At 45.2% G+C, this 23,253-nt stretch overlaps 1 protein-coding gene and 1 long non-coding RNA gene across 4 annotated transcripts in view; one reads left to right on the top strand and one right to left on the bottom strand.

Moving 5' to 3' along the window:
* tmcc3 (transmembrane and coiled-coil domain family 3) overlaps nucleotides 1-19,865 on the bottom strand; it is a 150,956-nt gene extending 131,091 nt beyond the window's left edge. Inside the window, exon 1 of one of the 3 annotated variants that reach the window (XM_068058800.1) lies at nucleotides 19,771-19,865. In XM_068058800.1, coding sequence (XP_067914901.1) covers nucleotides 19,771-19,809 — 39 coding nt within the window. In that variant the 5' untranslated portion in view covers nucleotides 19,810-19,865. Of the gene's footprint in view, nucleotides 1-5; nucleotides 336-19,770 lie in introns of those variants that run through there. The other 2 variants (XM_068058798.1, XM_068058799.1) reach the window with 2 other exon arrangements.
* Nucleotides 19,866-20,023: 158 nt separating this feature from the next.
* LOC137384636 (uncharacterized) overlaps nucleotides 20,024-23,253 on the top strand; it is an 88,006-nt gene continuing 84,776 nt past the window's right edge. Inside the window, exon 1 of the long non-coding RNA XR_010977626.1 lies at nucleotides 20,024-20,119. This is a non-coding gene — a long non-coding RNA (uncharacterized lncRNA). The remainder of the gene's footprint in view (nucleotides 20,120-23,253) is intronic.

Here is a 23,253-nt window from a genome sequence, read left to right as displayed (position 1 = left end):
ATTACCATAATCTTCTTTCGATAACAACGAGTGACAGGAACAGGAGGAGCTGGGTCTGCAGCAAATGCAGAGGCACTGTCAGGCATTATTCTCCACACTAGACTGTGCTGATCCCACTGCTTTGGGCAAACTAGCGATCACAACTGTGAGGTACAGGGTTGCAGTGCTAACCGCTGGGTCTGACTGGGACTACAGCTGCTGCTTAAACATTCAGGCATCTGCCGTGTGTTTAATAAACCCCTCCTCTCACATAGTATTGCATGTCACTGATTCTCTCAGCCTGTGAAAGCTTCTCTTCTGGGTTTTGGAACTGAATTGAGCTCATGTGAATATAACAAACCCGGTCTTATCTCTTTATCTGCTCAGCGTTATCTGTGCTTTAAATCACACAAATAATATACCCTTTAATATTTAACCAACATTAACTCTATAGCCAAAGCCTGAAGACAGTTCAGCTCCCTATTGAGTCAGTGATGCACTGTGCTGATGTACTGATGGTGTCTATCATCTTTCACTGTGGGGTGAATTCCCAATTTCAGCAAGGGGTCATCTGGATAAACTCTGGTCATTTGGGCCATTCGAGTGACTGATTTTGGGAGGCACAGTGTGATTGGTCTTACCCCTTTCCCACACAACTCTGCCTCAGAAATATTAAAGAAAGAACTTGCATTTATCTAGCCCCTTTCACAACCTCAGGATGAGCCAAAGCGCCAAATCTACGCTTTGACCTTATGGACAGTTTGCACTGTATTGACTGGGACTGCCTTTATCTCCATTGAGTGCAGTCAATCAGAGTCAAGACCTTGATAAAAGAAGGACCTGCATTTATTTAGCACCTTTTTACGACCGAGCGACATCCCAAAATACTTTACCAGTAATGAAATACTTCTGAAATGTAGTCACCTTTGTAATGTACACAGGAAGATCCCACAAACAGGAATGTCCAGATAATCAGTTTTATTAGTTTTTGGTTGAGGAATAAATATTTTCCTGGACACCAGAGAGAACTCCACTGAAATAAAAACAGAAAATGCTGGAAATGCTCAGCAAGTGAGGCAGCATCTGGGGAGAGAGAAACAGAGTAAATGTTTCAGGTTGAAGGTCTTTCACCAGAACGGAGAATTCTCTGCCTGGTTATTCTTTGTATATTCTCTTTTTTCCTTTCTTCTTTTTTAAAAATTCATTCTGAGGAGGTGGACACCACTGGCAAGGCTGGCATTTATTACCCATCCCTGGTTGCCCTGAGAAACTGGTGGTGGACCTCTTTCTTGAACCGCTGCAGTCTGTGTGCAATTTTTTTATAGCACTTTGATACAACTGAGTGGCTTGCTAGGCCACTTCAGAGTTAAGCACATTGGTGTGGGAGTGGAGTCACACATAGGCCAGACTGGGGAAATACTGAAATGTGGTCACTGTTGTGATGTACAAAAGGCAGCAGCCAATTTGTGTACAGCAAACTCCGACAAACAGCAATGAAATAAAGTCCAGATAATCAGTTTTAGTGCTGTTGGATCTTCCAGCTTGCTATGGGATTATTGTGCCCAGCGAAGACAGAGCCTCGGTTTAATGTCTCATCCAAAGGGCAGCAACTCTGACAGCGCAGCACTCACTCAGTACTGCAGTGAAGTGTCAGCCTCGATTAAGTGCTCCAGTGTCTACAGTAGGACTTAGACACACAACCTCTGATTCAGAGGTCAGAGTACTGCCAGCTGAGCCACTGCTGATACTGTTGTTATTAAGAAGAGGACAAGAGCTGAGCCCCATTCTATTGCCCCACCCAGATTCCACAGATACCTGCACTAACACAGTCAGCGCTCAGGTTAGGGAGTGGTAAAATTGTCCAGGCTTCCTTTATTACTAACTTGTGACCTCTACTTTAAACTGTAGATTGTGGACATGTGATATGGACAGGGCTGTGCTCAGCTGTGATGCATGTCGTAGTTGAATGGTATTTACTTTCTAGCATGAAGTGTGAAGATTGAGCACCATTTTGAGGGGGAGCCTCCGATGGCCCCATAACCCTGGATAAACACATGTATGGGATTTCCACTGAAATTATAACAGCTGACTGTGAGAACCTCTGCGGAAATTCTGGATGAGCAGCAAATCCTTTCCAAATATCCCATCGCTAGGCTATTCTACATCTCTCCCTAGCACCTTGTTAAACATTTGCTGTGTTAAATGGGGAGGGATGCAAATAGGTGGCTAATTCACTATCATCCATTATACACTATCAAACAAAGTCAAAATTAAACCTTACGCTCTCCTCTAAATCCTTTCTGTGGAAGAATTTCCAAAAATATCCCAAAATAAGCCACAAGTATTATTTTAATCTGTTACCAAACAGCTGTTTCCTGTCTAAAAATAACACTGTAAATATTTGAGAAGTGTGAGAATCCACTTTTTTTTTTAAGGACTGTCTAATCTACACTTTTGAAATGGGGATCAAGTCACAAAATAAAAACAGTAGCCAACGATTTATTTTTAATCTTTGAAAAATATCCACAACAACAGCTTCTAATGGTGCTTTAGAATATTTACTGTACCGTGGAATTAATCATAAATATTAACATTCAACTGTATTCTAATAGAGCAAAAATATTAAATCACATGATAAAGAAATCTATTCAGCCTATCTCATTTTATCCATTTGGTGTCAGTTGTGGCTCATCAGATTGTACGCTCACCTCTGAGCTGGCAGATTGTAGATTCAAAGTCCCACTTCGGAAACTTGAGCACATAACCTATGCTGACACTCCAGTGCAGTACCGAGGGAGTGCTGCAGTGTCGGTGGTGTCGACATTTGGATGAGGTAACCCAAGTCTTCCTCTGCCCTCTCAGGTGCATGTAAATGATCCCATGGACTATTCAAAGAAGTGCCGGGGAGTTCTCCCCGGTGTCCTGGTCAATATTTTTCCCTCAACCAACATCACTAAAACAGATTTTCCCATCATTATCGCATTGCTGTTTGTGGGAACTTGCTGTGCACAAATTGGCGGCTGCATTTCCTACATTACATCAGTGACTCAACTTCAAAAGTACTTCATTGGCTGTGAAGCACTTTGGGGCATCCTGAAGTCTTGAAAGGTGCTATATAAATACAAGTCTTTCCTTCATTCCGCAAATCCTTTTCCCTGTACAGCATCAGAGGACTTGAATGCATGTGAAAGCAGCAGGGAGAAGAAAATCCCAAAAGGTGTGGGTGCGAGAACACAGCCCTGTTTCACGCCACTCAGGATAGGAAAGGGCTCTGATGAGGAGCCACCATGTTGAATTGTGCCTTTCATATTGTCATGGAATGAGGTGATGATACTTAGTAACTTTGGTGGGCATCTAGTAGTCTGAAGAGACCACGTCTGCTGACGAGGTCAAAGGCTTTGGTGAAATCAATGAAAGCAATGTAGAGGGGCATCTGTTGTTCACGGCATTTCTCCTGTATCTGACGAAGGGAGAACAGCATGTCAACGGTCAATCTCTCTGCACGAAAGCCACACTGTGCCTCAGGGTAGATGCGCTCGGCCAGCTTCTGGAGCCTGTTCAGAGCCACTTGAGCAAAGACTTTCCCCACTATGCTGAGCAGGGAGATTCCACGGTAGTTGTTGCAGTCACCGCAGTCACCTTTGTTTTTATAGAGGGTGATGATATTGGCATCGCGCATGTCCTGGGGTACTGCTCCCTCGTTCCAGCACAGGCATAGCAGTTCATGTAGTGCTGAGAGTATAGCAGGCTTGGCACTCTTGATTATTTCAGGGGTAATGCTGTCCTTCCCAGGGGCTTTTCCGCTGGCTAGAGAATCAATGGCATCACTGAGTTCCGATTTGGTTGGCTGTATGTCCAGCTCATCCATGACTGGTAGAGGCTGGGCTGCATTGAGGGCAGTCTCAGTGACAGCATTCTCCCTGGAGTACAGTTCTAGGTAGTGCTCAACCTAGCAGTCCATTTGTTTGCGTTGGTCAGTGATTATGTCCCCTGATTTAGACTTGAGGGGGGCAATCTTCTTGATGGTTGGCCCAAGAGCTCTCTTCATGCCATCATACATTCCTCTGATGTTTCCGGTGTCTGAGGCCAGCTGAATATGACTGCATAGGTGTTGCCAGTAGTCGTTTGCGCAGCGCCTGGCTGTTCTTTGTGCAGTGCTTCTGGCTGCTTTAAGTGCTGCGGATGTTAAATCGCTGGGGGCTTTCTTGTAGTTCAACAGTGCAATGCGCTTAGCGGCTATGACAGGTTCCAGCTCTTCATTATGAGATTGAAACCAGTCTGCATTTCTCTTCGCACTTTTGCCATAGGTGGTCAAAGCTGACTCATAGATGGCGTCTCTGATGTGGGCCCACTTGGTCTCAGCATCCCCTGTGGGAGTGTTAGTTTCTTCCACACAAGATCAGGGGGCAGGTTGTTCAACCTTGCCCGTCTAAGAGCGAAGACCAAAGTACGGAAAGTCCTCATCAGGGAACTCCTCTTTGCTGACGATGCTGCTTTAACATCTCACACTGAAGAGTGCCTGCAGAGTCTCATCGACAGGTTTGCGGCTGCCTGCAATGAATTTGGCCTAACCATCAGCCTCAATAAAACGAACATCATGGGGCAGGACGTCAGAAATGCTCCATCCATCAATATTGGCGACCACGCTCTGGAAGTGGTTCAAGAGTTCACCTACCTAGGCTCAACTATCACCAGTAACCTGTCTCTAGATGCAGAAATCAACAAGCGCATGGGAAAGGCTTCCACTGCTATGTCCAGATTGGCCAAGAGAGTGTGGGAAAATGGCTCACTGACACGGAACACAAAAGTCTGAGTGTATCAGGCTTGTGTCCTCAGTACCTTGCTCTATGGCAGCGAAGCCTGGACAACGTATGTCAGCCAAGAGCGACGTCTCAATTCATTCCATCTTCGCTGCCTCCGGAGAATACTTGGCATCAAGTGGCAGGACCGTATCTCCAACACAGAAGTCCTCGAGGCGGCCAACATCCCCAGCTTGTGCACACTACTGAGTCAGCGGCGCTTGAGATGGCTTGGCCATGTGAGCCGCATGGAAGATGGCAGGATCCCCAAAGACACATTGTACAGCGAGCTCGCCACTGGTATCAGACCCACCGGCCGTCCATGTCTCCGCTTTAAAGACGTCTGCAAACGCGACATGAAATCCTGTGACATTGATCACAAGTCGTGGGAGTCAGTTGCCAGCGTTCGCCAGAGCTGGCGGGCAGCCAAAAAGACGGGGCTAAAATGTGGCAAGTCGAAGAGACTTAGTAGTTGGCAGGAAAAAAGACAGAGGCGCAAGGGGAGAGCCAACTGTGCAACAGCCCCGACAAACAAATTTCTCTGCAGCACCTGTGGAAGAGCCTGTCACTCTAGAATTGGCCTTTATAGCCACTGCAGGCACTGCTTCACAAACCACTGACCACCTCCAGGCGCGTATCCATTGTCTCTCGAGATAAGGAAGCCAAAGAGAAAGTACAGCATCCAATTGGTTCTTAAATGAATCCAGGATTTTTAACTCCCCGCCCCTCGCCCCCGTTCTATCTGGCAATGTATTGATCATTCTTCGTGTGACAATGCTTTGTTACTTCTGACTTAAAAATAGTGGAATACAGAGTTTATCAGGAAGAACAAGGAACTGGGAGACATTATGTACTGCAGGACTGATTACAATATATGAACTTTAAATATTTATTTTTAGACAGGAAGCTGCTGTTTGGTGGCAAGCTAAGATAACTTTCACAAAAAGGTCTTTGATCTAAAGACTTCAGAAACAACTTTAAAACAATTGCACTTTGGCGATATTAGACATGCACATTCATCAGCCCTTCACTGGCTATTTTAACGTTTGTGGGAGGGAAAAGTTGGGGATCTTCAATTAAAGATGCGATTACTAAAGCCCCGGTTTTAACTCAGGACAGATATCGAAGATGACGGGGTCAAAGCAATGATCCATCTGACCCTCCCCACCCCCACCCCCAGCATCCGGAGATTTTAACTCCCGGAACTTATTTATGTTTCCTGAGCTTGCCATTTGAAATGTGGCTGCTTCATTTGCTTACATTATGGCAGCTATGACACCGCTTGTCACTCCCGCTGGTTTTGGCTGGGAGTGAGACATTACACAGTTCCCAGCCCCCATGGGTGGAATCAGTCCTCAGCAAGGCAGATCAGGCAGGAGGGGAGGTCCAGGCTGATAGCCGCCAGAGGTAGGGTGGGGGTGGAGAGTTCCTGGGGCTAAGGAGGCCCAAGGATTCTCTGGTTGGGCCAGGAGGAACATCAATTCTAGCCCAGTGCTACAGGCTGACAGCACTTGCTGGCATCTTGGAGATCGTGTGTGATTCACAGATAAAATGACATTGGGGTTCAGACTATGTCATCAGGCCCTGGCAGATCAATATTTGTAAACTTGCAGCAGGCAACCCTACGCTCCTCAAAACCCAGGAGTTAAAATGGCAGGAACAGGAAGGCAACGGGCTCCACACAGTCACCGTTTCAACCCTCGGCCGCACTGTTCCTGCTGAGCGGTCAGGGTTAGAATCATGGCTTTAGGAGATAGATGAAGAGAAAGTAATCAATACATTGTCAAAGCTGGCAACTTATCAGAAGGGAGAATTGCCTTTGACAAATCTGGTCGAGATTTTGAGGTGACAGATATGGTAAATAGGGGAAATGGAATGTGATATACATGGACTTTCAGGAAGACTTTGACCAGGTACCAGACAGGGCACTGTGCAGATTAATGGAATACAATTCAGGAGTGGGAGCAAATTAGATCGAACACTGGTTCAAAGGAGAAGGGACGGTAAGAATTAAGTGTGTTTTCTCAGTGTGGTTGGAGGTGATAGTGGTGTACCACACAGATCTGTCCCCCTTCTGTTCACTGTGTATATCAATGATTTAGATTGGGTATATAGAGAAGACTGAAACCATTAAGTTCGATGCCACTACAAACTCCGTTCCCTAGCAACCGACTCCATCCCTCTCCTGAGGCTGAACCAGACTGTTTGCAACCTTATTGTCAAATTTGACCTCGAGATGAACGTCCGACCACATAGCCACACCACACCACCATAGAGCCCGCCTATTTCCACCTCTGTAACATTGCCCGACTCTGCCCCTGCCTCAGCTCATCTGCTGCTGAAACCCTCATCCTTGTCTTTGTTACCTCTAGGTTTCACTATTCCACCTCACTCCCTGCTGGATTCTCACATTCTTCCTCCACAAACTTGAGGTCATCCAAAACTCTGCTGCCCATGTTCTAACATGCACTAAGTCCGCATTCATACATCACCCCTGTGCTCTCAGACCTACATTGGCTCCCAGTTAAGCAATGCCTCGATTTTCAAATTCTCATCCTTGTTTTCAAATCCTTCCATGGTCTCACCCCCTCTGTATCTCTGTAATCTCCTCCAGCCCTACAACACTCTGAGATCTCTGCACTCCTCTAATTCTGTCCTCATTGGCATCTCCGATTTTAATTACTCCACCATTGGTGGCCATGCCATCAGCTGCCTGGACTCGAATCTCGGGAATTCTCTCCCTAAACCTCTCCACCTCTTTCCTCCTTTAAGATTCATCTCAAAACATACCCCTTGACCAAGCTTTTGGTCATCTGTCCTGATATCTCCTTATGTGGCTCAGTGTCAAATTCTGTTCGACTGTCTCTCCTGTGAAACGCCTTGGGACATTTTACCACATTAAATGTGCTATATAACTGCAAGCTGTTATTGAATAACAAGCTAGAGGGATTGCTGTCCATTGACATGTCAGTAGTTTTAGTTGAGATTGTTTTGTTTGGTGAGGGCACACTGTAGCTGTTTAGTCTCAGCTGCTATACTTTTTCTCTAGCTCTCTCTTTACCTGGCCTGATCACCCTTTTAATATGATTCTGTTTGAATTAATATCAACGCCACGAAAAATAAAGCAGGATAAACCATGGCTGTATAGGAAAAGGTTTCCTGACTTGTAGAATCCCTGACAGTTTGCAGTCCATGCCATTTCTTCAGGGAGGTGGCAACTCCCGTCCCCTGACCTTGTCTAGATTGTAAGACAATATTGTTGGAATCCTTCAGCATTTGGACACAACTGTGAAAACTGGTTACAGTCAGAGGAAGATGTGTTTTTTGTCTTTAGGCACCAATGGATTGGACTATGTTCTGGGAGCACAGAAATTCACCGGGACCAATTTTAACTCAGGCTCCCATCTCCCTACCCCTTTCTCCACCGCGACGGTGAACCTCACTCTGTCAGGAGGTACCTGATTACTAGGCCAGGTGGCCCCATCGGAAGGACCCCTGCTTGGTGTCCACAGATTGCCAGCTTTATTTAATTTAGGCCTGAACCACGTTCACAACGATGGTTGTGAATCTTTGGAATTCTCTACCCCCGAGGGCTGTGGATGCTCAGTCAATGAGTATAGTCAAGGCTGAGAGCGATAGATTTTTGGACTCTAAGGGAATTAAGGGTTATGGGGATCAGGCGGCATAAAGTTGAGGTACAAGATCAGCTGTGATCTTATTCAATGCTGGAGTAGGCTCAAGGAGCGAATGGCCTCCTCCTGTTCCTATTTTTCATGTTCTTATATTCTACTCACCCACCGCTCAAATGTTAAAATCTCCCCCATGTACAGGGCATTAGGTTTGTCCCTGGGGTTTTCCACATCAGAGGGAATCAGAAACTGGAAATCAAGCATCATGACCAGGAGGGAAGAAGGTGGGTCAAAACCAATCTTTACTTGAGCACATAGCCCAGGCTGACACTCCAGGGTAATACTGAGGGACTGCTGCACTGTCAGAGGTGTCAGAGGTGTCAGCTTTTGGATGAGAACCAAAGCTGAGGCCACGTCTGCCTCTCAGGTGGATGTAAAGATCCCATTTCGAAAAAGAGCGGGGCTTTCTCCCTGGTGTCCTGACCAATATTCATCCCTCAACCAACATCATTAAAACAGATTATCTGATCACTATCTGATTGCTGTTTATGGGAGCTTGCTGTGTGCAAATTGGCTACTCTGTTTCCTGCATTACAACAGTGACTACACTTCAAAAATACTTCATTGGCTGTAAAGCACTTTGAGGCATCCTGAGGTTGTGAAAGGTGCTATATAAATGCAAATCCTTTCTTTCTTTCTGGCAGCCATCACAAGACTAGTTACTGTGAGGCGTCGACACAGGCCAAAGTCCAAAGTATAGGTCACAGTGCAAGGAGACAGAAAAACAAATTAACAGAGACCTGGGCTAATAACCCAGAGACCAAGAGTTCAAATCCTATTGTAACAGTTTTGGGAGTCTGAATTCAGTTCAAAATAAAATCTGGAAATAAAAAGCTGGTATCAGTAAAAGTGACAATTGTTGTTAAAAACTCAATTAGTTCACTGTGGGGAAAGAAACCTGCTGTCCTTACCCACTCCGGCCTATATGTGACTCCAGTCCCACACTAACATGGTTGGCTCTTAGCTGCTCTCTGCAGTGGACCAGTAAGTCTCTCAGTTGTGTCAAACTGCTATAAAGAATTATACACAGAATGCAGCCATTCAGGAAAAAGACTCACCACAACCACTTTCCCAGGGCTACTAGGGATGGGTTATAAATAGCGGCCTTGCCAGCAGCACCCATATCCCTAGATTTAAAAATATTAGAAAGGGAGAAAGAGAATATACCTAGAATAATCAAGTGGCATTACAGCTTACTGTAGTTAAATGAGGATATCAATTAAAATCAAATGGGAATAGGTCATTTGCTTCATCAAGACGCCTACAATCCACTCAGTCCTGACATCTACTCATCTTAGTCAATCTCCTGAAGGAATGTTCAGCATTAATAGTCACCGACCTCCGAAACAGAACTCAGAATAACTCCAAATCAAGCCCAAACCTTTGCCATTAAATTGCATTTGAGCTGCAGTCCCAGTTCTACTAACCACTGTTCCGCGCCTGCTCATGATACAGCCGTATTCCTGATTCAGGATAGATATAGGAATATTATCTGCTGGGAGATAGCTCTTTATTAATTTGCTTTCTGATCTTTTGATAGGTTTGATTAGATTTGACCGTTCAGATTGAATTACTTAGCACTGCTCAAACTGCCCTCTCTGTTTGACCTCAGACCATTCTATTCAGTGACGTAGACTGTTTATTTGGATTTGAGGTCTATCTAAACAGAGCTATATCAATAAGTGGCTTCAGAAAGCAGCATTACTATTTTGTTATTGACAAAACACAATTAATGGTTGAATCTATCAACAAACAACCCACAGAGCCTGAGGTAATTGTCTCATTTTAAACACTGGTCTCTCAATGAGGGCCTCAAAATCGCATCAAACCCGGATTCAGGCTGAATTAGCTGCTGCCCACATCTAAATAGGCCCGGAGGAGGATCACGCAAAATTGGCTCAACAGCCACATTCTTACATGGGCGTCAGGCACGAACCCGGAGACAGCTCCCAAATGGTGAGTATGAAATGTTTCCTTTACCTCAACGGAAAGGCAGGAAGAGCAGATTTCCTCCTGGCTCCACATTAAAACTGCAGGCCTCTGCCACCCACTTCTTCCCCTCTCCGCCCACCACCTCCCAATTGCCTCCCCTATCCCACACTTATTACTACCCTTGGCCATGGTCTCTGCCTTACCAATATCGCTCCCCTCACCACCAGTGAGATACAAGCAATACAGGCGATGAGGTCCAGGAAGAGCTGCTACATTAGTCAGGTTTTTGAAGCAGAATGGTGTGAGACCATCAGGCAGCAAAAACGATCAGAAGGTTGGAATGCAAGTGGAAGTTACCAGAAATTATTTTCTTTAAGTCTAACAGGAAGACCCACTGATGTGGGGAAGTATAGTATGTTCATTATTTTGTATTATTTTGTAAAGACAGTTTGTACTGATTGAATTAACTGAATCTTCACATGGTTGTTGTGCCACATGTTTGAAATAAAGCAGCTCATTGATCTATATAAAGTAGATACAGAGCAGTGTGAGTTAACATATTCTAGTGGTGAGACTAGAGAAGCTAGGATTGTTCTCCTCAGCTCAGAGAAGTTAAGAGGAAATCTAATAAAGGTGTTAAAAATTATGAGGGGTTTTGATAGGACAAATAAGGAGAAACTGTTTCCACTGGCAGGAGGGTCAGTAACTAAAGGATACAGATTTAAGACTATAAGATAGACATAATAACCAGAGGAGAGATGAAGAGACAAAAACAAGAAATGCTGGAATCACTCAGCAGGTCTGGCAGCATCTGTGGAAAGAGAAGCAGAGTTAACGTTTCGGGTCAGTGACCCTTCTTCGGAACTGACAAATATTAGAAAAGTCACAGATTAGAAGCAAGTGAGGTGGGGGTGGGGCAAGAGATAACAAAGGAGAAGGTGCAGATTGGACCAGGCCACATAGCTGACCAAAAGGTCACGGAGCAAAGACAAACAATATGTTAATGGTGTGTTGAAAGACAAAGCATTAGTACAGATTAGGTATGAATACACTGAATATTGAACAGCACTGAGGAAGGAGATGTGGCTGTGAAAACGAGAGATGAAGAGAATTTTTTTTAATGCAGCAATTTGTTATAATCTAGAATGATCACTCATGCCACCTGAAGGGAGGTGGTACTGGCACTGACTCCCAACTTCCTCACCCACAGGCCTGCAGACCAGTACCACAAGAAGTTCAACCATCTCACCAGGGCAGGTGAGGTAACACACTGGGCATCTCTTCCTTTTCTTCCTTGCCCACCCAGGGCACTAGTGCATACTTCAACCCTCTTAAAACAAAACTTCCACAATTAACCCTTTAAACATACTTTAGTTAAAGGGGCTTCTAACCTCTAAGGCTTTGGCTGCACAGATCCCAGATAGTAAAAACTGGCACTCACAACCAGAAAACCCCTTCACCCACTTTAACAGCCTCACACCCAAAACCTTTCACTCCACCTGCCCAATGTCATAGTGATGTTCTGTCTGTGTGGATTTTTGCAGGGATAGGGTTTAGAGGAGAGGTCAGAGTGTAGAGGAGGGGTCAGGGTGTCCATGTAGGTGCTCCGTCAGTAATCTGGGGTGAGGGGTTAGAGGAGGGGTCAAGAGTGTTTTTTTTATTCATTTCATGTGAAGTGGGGATAATTAGGCAACACTCCTCAACTACCAGCCTTACCCTCAGTCAGTCTATCTTCCGGCCCGATAAATTAGTGCACAGTGCTCGACATCGGCAGGGTACCAGAGGGACATCCCCTCTAACCCCTCACCCCAGGCTACTGATAGAGCACCTGCACTGACACTCTGACCCCTCCTCAAAATTTTCACCGTACATTACTGACAGAGCACCCACACCATGAAGGCTGAAGAATTCGCAACCACCTTCAGCCAGAAGTGCCGGGTGAATGATTCACCTCGGCCTCCTCGGAGGTCCCCAGCATCACAGCTGCCAGTCTTCAGCCAATCCAATTCATTCCATGTGATATCAAGAAACGTCTGAAGGCATTGGATACAACAAAGGCTATGGGCCCTGACAATATTCCAGCAATAGTACTGAAGACCTGTGCTCCAGAACTTGCTGTGCCCCTAGCCAAGATGTTCCAGTACAGCTACAACACTGGCATTTACCCGGCAATGTGGAAAATTGCCCTGGTATGTCCTGTACACAAACAGCAGGACAAATCCAATCTGGCCAATTAATGCCCTATCAATCTACTCTTGATCATCAACAAAGTGATGGAAGGGGTCATCGACAGTGCTATCAAGTGGCACTTAACCAGCAACAACCTAGTCACTGATGCTCAGTTTGGATCCCACCAGGGCCACTCAGTTCCTGACCTCATTACAGCCTTGGTCCAAACATGGACAAAACAGCTGAACACGAGGTGAGGTGAGTTGAGATTGATTGCCCTGGCTATCAAGGCAGCATTTGACTGAGTGTGGGATCAAGGAGCCCTAACAAAACTGAAGTCAATGGGAATTGGGGAAACTCTCCACTGGTTGGAGTCATATCTAGCACAAAGGAAGATGGTTGTGGTTGTTGGACGTCAATCATTTCAGTCCCAGGACATCACTGCAGGAGTTCCTCAGGGTAGTGTCCTAGGTCCAACCATTTTTAGCTGCTTCACCAATGACCTTCCCTCCATCATAAGGTCAGAAGTGGGGACGTTCGCTGATGATTGCAAAATGTTCAGAACCATTCACGACTCCTCAGATACTGAAGCAGCCTGTGTCCATATATAACAAGACCTGGACAACATTAAGGCTTGGGCTGATAAGTGGCAAGTAACATTTGTGCCACACAAATGCCAGGCAATGATGATCTCCAATAAAAGAGAATCTAACCATCTCTCCTTGACATTCAATGGCATTACCATCACTGAATCCCCCACTATCAACATCCTAGGGGTTACCAGTGACCAGAAACTGAACTGGACCAGCCATATAAGTACTGTGGCTACAACAGCAGGTCAGAGACTAGGAATTCTGTAGCAAGTATCCCACCTCCTGACTCCCCAAAGTCTATCCACCTTTTACAAGGCGCAAGTCAAGAGTGTGTTGGAATACTCTCCACTTGCCTGGATGAGTGCGCTCCAACAACACTCAGGAAGCTCGACACCACCCAGGACAAAACAGCCTGCTTGATTGGCATCCCATCCACCACCTTACACTCCCTTAATTACCGACGCACAGTGACAGCAGTGTGTACCATCTACAAGATGCACTGCAGCAACTCACCAAGGCTCCTTCGACAGCACCTTCCACACCAGCGACCTCTACCACCTAGAAGGACAAGGGCAGCAGATGCATGGGAACACCACCACCTGCAAGTTCCCCTCCATCCTGACATGGAACTATATCGCCGTTTCTTCACTGTCGCTGCGTCAAAATCCTGGAACTCCCTTCCCTAACAGTATTGTGGGTGTACCTACAGCACATGGACTGCAGAGGTTCAAGAAGGTGCCTCAGTACCACCTTCTCAAGGGCAATTAGGGATGGGCAACAAATGCTGGCCTTGCCAGTGATGCCCACTTCCCATGAAATGAATAAAAAAACCACTCTTGACCCCTCCTCCAACCCCTCACCCCAGATTACTGACGGAGCACCTACATTGACACCCTGACCCCTCCTCTACACTCTGACCACTCCTCTAAACCCTATCCCTGCAAAAATCCACACAGACAGAGCATCCCACCCCTCTTCAGTCTCCTTAATCCCGAGGTGGTGATGTTCACCCATTCTGACCTTCGACCCTCCTTTCCTGTAGATCCACCACAGCACAGGAGGAGGATGATGATGGTGATGAAGAGGATGACGATGACCAAGCCACCTAAGAGACACTGCTGCTTTATACACCATCTTTCCAGCAGCACTGAGGAGAAGCACATGCAGGACTGATGTGTTGCTGTGTGGTGGAATAGGTAGTGAATTGAGTGAATGTCTCTCAATTGGCAGGGCAGGAGTAGAAGGAGGTCAGGCTGTGGTGTGAAAGGTACGATAGAAGGGAGGGGCTCAGCGGAACAAAGTCGAGGTTTAACTCTGCATCCTGACCTCATTCTATCCAGCCATCCCCATTGCCAATTCCCTCAATCCATGAGTTCAGTCAAGGGTTCCATGATGAGATGAGCTGTGATGCCTCCTATGGTAAATATTGCCCCGAGTCTCCTTTCTGCCACCCTGAGGTGCTGTTTCTCCTCCAAGATAATAAAGTCCAAGAGTATGTCATTGACATACCCATTCCCAAGAGGCCTGGACTGTGGGCAGAGGGCGAGTGGGGGCAGGGAGGGGGCGTCTGAAAATCTGTCGGTGATGTTATCCTCTGAAAATTGCAAGTGCAGCTATCCATATGTCGAATGCAAAAAAGGAACTTTAATAAAACAATCCCTACCTCCAGAAATCTGTATTCAAAGACCTCCAGACTCTAGTGTGTCAAGAAGTCATCATGCCCATCAGTGGCAACTGATCCTGACAGCTGTTGCTGCTCCTAACACAAGGTGTAACTCGCCCTGAACGAATCTGGCGCCTGAATATAGAAAGCTCCGAGCTGCAACGCCACTGGTCTATCACTTTGACCACATGTAAAGAAGGCTGATGGTGACTGGGCGGGAAGAACTGGGAATGGCAGCGAGGAAACTCTGGGAAGCTGGGGGCTAGGGGAGAGGATGGAAACCTTTCAAAGATGCACAGTGTCGGGAACACCATCCGTCTGAATGTCCACACTGGAAGTGTCTCTTAAACTGTTCCAATGCATGGATGTGCTAAATATGTAACCTTTTTATAAATGTTTGATACTAAAACACCGTAAATGTGCTGAAAATGGAGAGGGAGATGATCCCTCACACCTTTGAAAGATCTGTCTGTCCTCATTCCTACATCCTCCTGTTCCAGTGAGAATTGCAGACACACCCAGAGCTCACATTACACTGAATGTCATTTTTTTTGTCAGTGCTCAACCGAGCAAATCAGCTGTAGAAAAATATGTCATTCAGGGCCTTTGCTGAAGTACTTTTGTAAATGTGATAGGGTAAAAGAGCTTGATTTCTCCAAAAGGCCCCAGCTCCCTCGCTGCATTACTGATGCATTGTCAGGATTAAATTGATCTAAATTAAATCAATCCTCTCTGAATTACCCTGCCACTTACACACTGCAGCTGAGGAAAATTTAACCTCAACCATCAATAGTTAATTTTGTGCTGCGAATGTGCTGAATAATGATTCAATGGAGTAAGTGCTATTTATATGATGGAATTAATCACTTCAGAATTCTTTTAGGTGCAAATGGAGTTGAATGAACTAGTTCCAGTCTGAAGTAACAGGAGGCCATTCCGCACTGGTCTTGCTTGATGTAAACTGTGTTATTCAGTGTGTCATGAGCTAACAGGATTCCTGATTGTGACTATACTTTCCCACCTGTCTTTACCTATTTCCTGAAGTGCTCTCTTACATCTTAGGAACTTCTTAGGGTGTCAGGCTTAACTCAGTTGATAGCGCTCTCACTAATGAGCCTATTGTGGGTTTAGTCCCACTCCAGAGCCTTGACACTGGCTGACACTCTAGTGTAGTACTGAAGGAGTGCTGCACTGTCGGAGGTTTTGTCTTTCAATGAAATGTTAAACCATGGCCCCATCTGCCCTCACAGGTGGACAGAAAAGATCCCATAGCACTGTTTCAAAGTAAAGCAGAGGAATTCCCCCCTGTGTCCTGGCCAATATTTCTCCCTTCTTCAACATCAGTAAAACAGATTATCCAGTCATTCCCACAATGCTGTTTGTGGGATCTTGCTGTACAAATTGGCTGCCACGTTTCTTACATTGCAACAGTGACTTCACATCAAAAATATTTCATTGGCTGTAAAGTCAGCTCGGACGTCCTGAGGTCTTTCTTTCTCTTATCAGTAGTGGGGATAAACCAAGTAAAGAAGTGAAACAATGGTGCTGATTTCCTCTGGGATCCTCCTGCTTTAAATCCTTGTTAAATGCAGAAATGGGGGTTTCCACTCAAATTTGGGCAAAGTTATGGCGGGGCAGGGGGAGAAGCCTTAAGAAATTTCACCCCTGTGATATCTTTCATCTATAAGTGACAAATAAAAATATTTAAATACGTCAGCTACATTTAAATCAGCCTGTGATGTGCTTTGACACTATTTATAATTCTAGAAATATCAGGCAGTCATTTTGCAATTGGCCAGGAAACAAGAATCTCAAAACAACAAAATGCATTTATATAGTGCCTTTAACACAGTAAAATGTCCCAAGGCCCTTCACAAGAGTGTTATCAAACAATAATTGACACCAAGCCAAAGAAGGAGATATTAGAAAGGGTGACTAAAAGCTTGGTCAAAGAGCTAAGTTTTAAGGTGGGTCTTAAAGGAGGAGAGATGAGAAGATGTAGAGCCATAGTGGGTGAGGTCCACAGCCGAACTGGGAGTTAAAATAACCCGTACCTCACATTGGCAACTCAGGGTTAGACACTCTCCTTGAGGTAAAATCAGCGATTTGGAATTTACTACTCTGAAAACAGCATGGAATAAGGCAAAAACTAAAAACTAATGGGCCCATTCCTTCCACAGCCCATGTACACTCTACCCTGTCATTGTCCCTACCCACACATTTAATCTCCCAAGGGAAAGTTCTGTAAAATACTACCTGATCCCTAAATATAATCAATATTCATTCTTCCTCACATCTCCACCATTCAGCTCTGGCCTGCGCCTGCTCTCTTCAGAATCTATTCAATCACCCTCTCTTTATGAACATACAAATTAGGAGCAGGAGTAGGCCACTCGGCCCCTCGAGTCTGCTCTGCCATTCAATAAGATCATGGCTGGTCTGAGTGTAACCTCAACTCCACATTCCCACTTACCCCCGATAACCTTTCACCCCCTTGCTTATCAAGAATCTATCTACCTCTGTCTTAAAAATATTCAAAGACTGTGCTTCCACTGCCTTTTGAGGATGAGAATTCCAAAGACTCACGACCCTCAGAGGGAAAAAGTTTCTCCTCATCTCTGTCTTAAATGGGCGACCCCTTATTTTTAAATAGTGGCCCCTAGTTCTAGATTCTCCCACAAGGGGAAACAACTTTTCCACATCCACCCTGTCAATACCCATCAGGATCTTATATGTTTCAATCAAGTATCCTCTTACTCTTCTAAACTTCAGCAGATACAAGCCCAGACTGTCCAACCTTTCCTCATGGAAATGGACAAGCTGACCATTCCAGGCATTAATCTAGTAAACCTTCTCTGAACTGCTTCCAATGCATTTACATCCTTCCTTAAATAAGGAGGCCAATACTGTATACAGCACTCCAGATGTGGTCTCACCAATGCCCTGTATAACTGAAACTTAACCTCCCTACTTTTGTATTCAATTCCCCTTGCAATAAATGCTAACATTCTATTAGCTTTCCTAATTACTTGCTGAACCTGCATTCTAACCTTTTGCGATTCATGTACTAGGACACACAGATCCCTCTGCATCTTAGAGCTCTGCAATCTCTCACCATTTAGATAATATGCTTCTTTTTTATTCTTCCTGCCAAAATGGACAATTTCACATTTATCCACATTATACTCCATTCGCCAGATCTTTGCCCACTCACTTAACCTATCTATATCCCTTTGTAGACTCCTTATGTCCTCTTCACAACTTACTTTCCTACCTATCTTTGTTTCATCAGCAAATTTAGCAACCATACCTTCGGTCCCTTCATCCAAGGCATTTATATAAATTGTAAAACGTTGAGGCCCCAGCACTGATCCCTGCGTCACACCACTCATTACATCTTGCCAACCAGGAAATGACACATTTATGCCTACTCTCTGCTTCATGTTAGCTAACCAATCTTCTATCCATGCCAACATGTTACCCCCCACACCATGAGCTTTTATTTTCCACAATAACCTTTGATGTGGCACCTTATCAAATGCCTTCTGGAACTCTAAGTACAGTACATCCACCAGTTCCCCTTTATCCACAGCACATGTAACTCCCTCAAAGAACTCCAATAAATTGGTTAAATATGATTTCCCATGTTGACTCTGCCTGATTACCTTGAATTTTACTAAGTGCCCTGCTATAACGTCTTTAATCATAGTTTATAACATTTTCCCTAAGACAAATGTTAAGCTAACTGGCCTGTATTCTGGCCTCCAGTCCACTAGCTCTAGAACTAGTGTGCTCCATAGGGGTTTTGTAATTCATTCATGGGATGTAGGCATCGCTGGCAAGGTCAACATTTATTACCTATCCTAAATTGCCCTTTGAGAAGCTGGTTCCAAGCCGCCTTCTTGAATTGCTGCAGTCCATCTGGTGCGAGTGCTGTTAAGGAGGGAATTCCAGGACTTTGTCCTGGCAACTTCCAAGTCAGGATGGTGTGTGACTTGGAGAGGAACTTGCAGGTGGTGGTGTTTCCATGCGTCTGCTGCCCTTGTCCTTCTGGGTGATAGAGGTCGGTGGTTTGGAAGGTGCTGTTGAAGGAGACTTGGTGAGTTGCTGTAGTGCATCTTGTAAATGGCACACACTGCTATCATTGTGCACTGGTGGTGGAGGGAGTGAATGTTTAAGGTGGTTGATGGGGTGCCAATCAAGTGGGCTGCTTTGTCCTGGATGGTGTCAATCTTCTTGAGTGTTGTTGGAGCTGCACTCACCCCCAAAGTGCTTCTATGCTATTCACCATAACTACTCCATGTAGTAGCAAGTTCCACATTCTCACAACTCTCTGAGGGAGTTGGCACTGTTGGAGATGTTGTCTCAGGCAGGTGTAAAAAATCACATGGTACTATTTGAAGAAGAGCAGAAGAGTTCTCTTCCATTGGTGTTTCCTATATTACAACAATTACTGAACATCAAAAGTACTTTATTAGCTGGGAAACCTTTTGGGACATCCTGAGGTATGCAAGGCACTATATAAATGCAGCCCTTTCTTAGCAAGAGAAAGATGTGTCAGAATCTGCAGTAGGGCTGCTCAGTAAAAGTTAATTAACCATTTTACTCACTGACTCTGCATCTTCAACAGTTTCTTTCTAACCATTTGAGCTGCAGGTAACTCACTATAGCCACACCAGCAACAAATGTCTAACGTTTGATTTTAACATCTGCAAATATAAGTATTAGGTAACAGTGGGATGTAAATTTCCTCATACACAAGGCTGCTTGAAGTTTGAAAATAGGAAGTCATTGCTACCAAGTGAACCACAGCCATTAAAACTTCCACAATTTGAAAACGATATCAGTTGCACTTCCTTTTAAAAATGAAAATAAAATATAAATGCCCAATTAAACCACAGCACACAAACATAAATAATATTTTAAAATTTGGTTCCATATCTTACCGGCCATATCATGATATCTGGCACTAAATGTCTCTTCATTTCTGTCTAATATTGATGCCAATGTTGCTTAAGTAATGCAATGCAGTCTGTGGTGGCCAGGTTTAACTAGTATTTGTTAGGGCCAACCCCTTCCTGTATTGCTGCATCAACCATCCCTCCCCTTCAGACCGAATGCAGACCAATCACTGATGTGTGTCCAGCCTTTTAAGCCACCTTTTAATGCACAATATTTCCAGTAAGACTTACTCTAGTTTCTCAGCTTGTTCTACAGCATTGCGTTAATATCAGGAATACGACTGAACGACCTAAACAGAGTCAATTCCTCTTTCTGTCAGCGTGCATTCAGCAGGTGAGTCACAACAGTCGTGCTCACCAGTGGGACGGTAATGCTTGTCAATATAACATGTTTCCATAATTGGCATCACCTGGCAGTTTGAAACAGTCCCAGGTTAGTGGTAATGTTACTGGACTAGTAATCCAGAGAATGTGTTTAAGAATTTGAATTCCATTAAAGAAGATCTGGAATTAAAAAGCTGGTATCAGTAAAAGTGACCAAGCAGCTGTTCATGAGCAGCAGATTTTCATGAAACTTAACGAATTCACTGATGCCCTTTAGGGAAGGAAATCTGCCATCCTTACCCGGTCTGACCTATATACGACTCCAGACCCACACCAACATGGTTGACTCTTAACTGCCCTCTGAAGTTGAATGAAAAAAAATGTTCTCAAAGCAACTAAGGATGTGCAATAGATCTGGGTTTTCCAGTGACACCCACATTCCCAAGAATGAATAATAACAAAACATAGGCCAGGTATAACAGAGGTTAAATACAACATAAGAAATAGGAGCAGGAGTAGGCCATTGTGCCCCTCAAGCCTGCTCCGACACTCAGCAAGATCATTGCTGATCTACCTCACCTACACCTTCCTGCACTATCACCATAGCCCTTGATTCCCTTAGTAGCCAAAACTCTGTTGACCTCAGTCTTGAATATACTCTATGACTGAGGATCAACAGCCCTTCAGAGTACAGACTTCCAAAGATTCACAAACCTCTGAGTGAAGAAATTTCTCCTCATCTCAGTCTTAAATGGCTGAGACTATGACCCAAGTTCTTGATTCACCAGCCAGGGAAACACACCTCTCAACATCGACCCTGTCAAGCCCTCTAAGAATTTTATACATTTAAATAAGATCACCTCTCATTCTTCTAAACTCTAAAGAAGATTTGTTTTGTTCATTCATGGGATGTGGGCATCGCTGTCTAGGCCAGCATTTATTGTCCATCCCTAATTGCCCTGGAGAAAGTGGTGGTAAGCTGCCTTCTTGAACCACGGCAGTCCTTGGAGTATAGGTACGCCCACAGTGTTGTTAGGAAGGGAGTTCCAGGATTTTGACCCAGCGACAGTGAATGAACGGCAATATAGTTCCAAGTCAGGATGGTGTGTGGCTTGGAGGGGAACTTGCAGGTGGTGGTGTTCCCATGTCCTTGTCCTTCTAGGTGGTAGAGGTTGCGGGTTTGGAAGGTGCCGTCGAAGGAGACTTGGTGCGTTGCTGCAGTGCATCTTGTAGATAGCACACACTGCTGCCACTGTGCGTCGGTAGTGGAGGGAGTGAATGTTTGTGGATGGGATGCCAATCAAATGGGCTGCTGTATCCTGGATGGTGTCGAGCTTCTTGAGTGTTGTTGGAGCTGCACCCATCCAGGCAAGTGGAGAGTATTCCATCACACTCCTGATTTGTGCCTTGTAGATGATGGACAAGCTTTCGGGAGACAGGAGTTGCAGAATTCCTAGCCTCTGACTTGCTCTTGTAGCCATGGTATTTATGTAGCTGCTCCAGTTCAGTTTCTGGTCAATGGTGACCCCTGGAATATTAATAGTGGAGGATACAGCGATAGTGATGCCATTGAATATCAAGGGGAAATGATTAGATTCTCTCTTGTTGGAGATGGTCATTGTCTGGCACTTGTGTGGCGCAAATGTTACTTGCCACTGAGGAGTCGCAAATGCTGCTGAACATTGCACAATTATCAGTAAACATCCCCACTTCTGACCTTATGGTGGAGGCAAAGTCATTGATGAAGCAGCTGACGATGGTTGGGCCTAGGACACTACCCTGAGGAACTCCTGCAATGATGTCCTGGAGCTCAGATGATTGACCTCCAACAACCACAACCATCTTCCTTTGTGCTAGGTATGACTCCAACCCTGATTCCCATTGATTCCAGTTTTGCTAGGGCTCCTTGATACATACCTGGTCAAATGCTGCCTTGATGTCAAGGGCAGTCACTTTCACCTCACCTCTGGAGTTCAGCTCTTTTGTCTATGTTTGTACAAAGGTTGTAATGAGGTCAGAAGCTGAGTGGCCCTGGTGGAACCCAGACTGACCATCAGTAACCAGGTTTTTGCTGAGCAAGTGCTGCTTGATAGCACTGTCGATGACCCCTTCCATCACTTTGCTGATGATTGAGAGTAGACTGATAGGGCAGTAATTGGCCAGGTTGGATTTGTCCTGCTTTTTGTGTACGGGCCATACTTGGGCAATTTGCCACATTGCCGGGTAAATGCCAGTGTTGTAGCTGTACTGGCTTGGCCAGGACGTGGCTAGTTCTGGAGCACAGATCTTCAATACTATTGCCGGAATATTGTCAGGGCCCATTCTACAGTATCCAATGTCTTCAGCTGTTTCTTGATATCGCGTGGAGTGAATCGCCCTTGTCTTTTGCACTGATGTGCTGGGTTCCCCCATCATTGAGGATGGGGATATTTGTGGAGCCTCATCCTCCTGTTAGTTGTTTAATTATCCACCACCATTCATGATTGGATGCGGCAGGACTGCAGAGATTAGACCTGATCTGTTGGTTTTGGGATTGCTTAGCCCTGTCTATTGCATGCTGCTTACGCAGTTTGGCATGCATGCAGTCCTATGTTGTAGCTTCATCAGGCTGACACCTCATTTTGAGGTATACCTGGTGCTGCGCCTGGCATGCCCTCCTGCACTCCTCATTGAACCAGGGTTGGTCTCCTGGTTTGATAGTAATGGTAGAGTGGGGGAAATACCGGGCCATGAGGTTACAGATTGTGGTTGAGTACAATTCTACTGCTGCTGATGGCCCACAGTGCCTCATGAATGCCCAGTTTTGCATTGCTAGATCTGTTTGAAACCTATCCCATTTAGCACGGTGGTAGTACCACGTAACACGATGAAGGGTATCCTCAATGTGAATATGGGACTTAGTCTCCACAAGGACTGTGCGGTGGTCGCTCCTACCAATACTGTCATGGACAGATGCATCTGCGACAGGCAGCTTGGTGAGGACGAGGTCAAGTAGGTTTTTCCCTCTTGTTGGTTCCCTCACCACCTCCTGCAGACCCAGTCTAGCAGATATGTCCTTTCGGACTCGGCCAGCTTGGTCAGGAGTGGTGCTACTGAGCCACTCTTGGTGACGGACATTGAATGCCCCACCCAGAGTACATTCTG

The sequence above is a fragment of the Heterodontus francisci genome, chromosome 27 (genome assembly GCF_036365525.1).
Source record: "Heterodontus francisci isolate sHetFra1 chromosome 27, sHetFra1.hap1, whole genome shotgun sequence".
In the NCBI taxonomy this organism is placed as follows: Eukaryota; Metazoa; Chordata; class Chondrichthyes; order Heterodontiformes; family Heterodontidae; genus Heterodontus; species Heterodontus francisci.
This window is presented reverse-complemented; position numbering and strand designations above follow the sequence as displayed.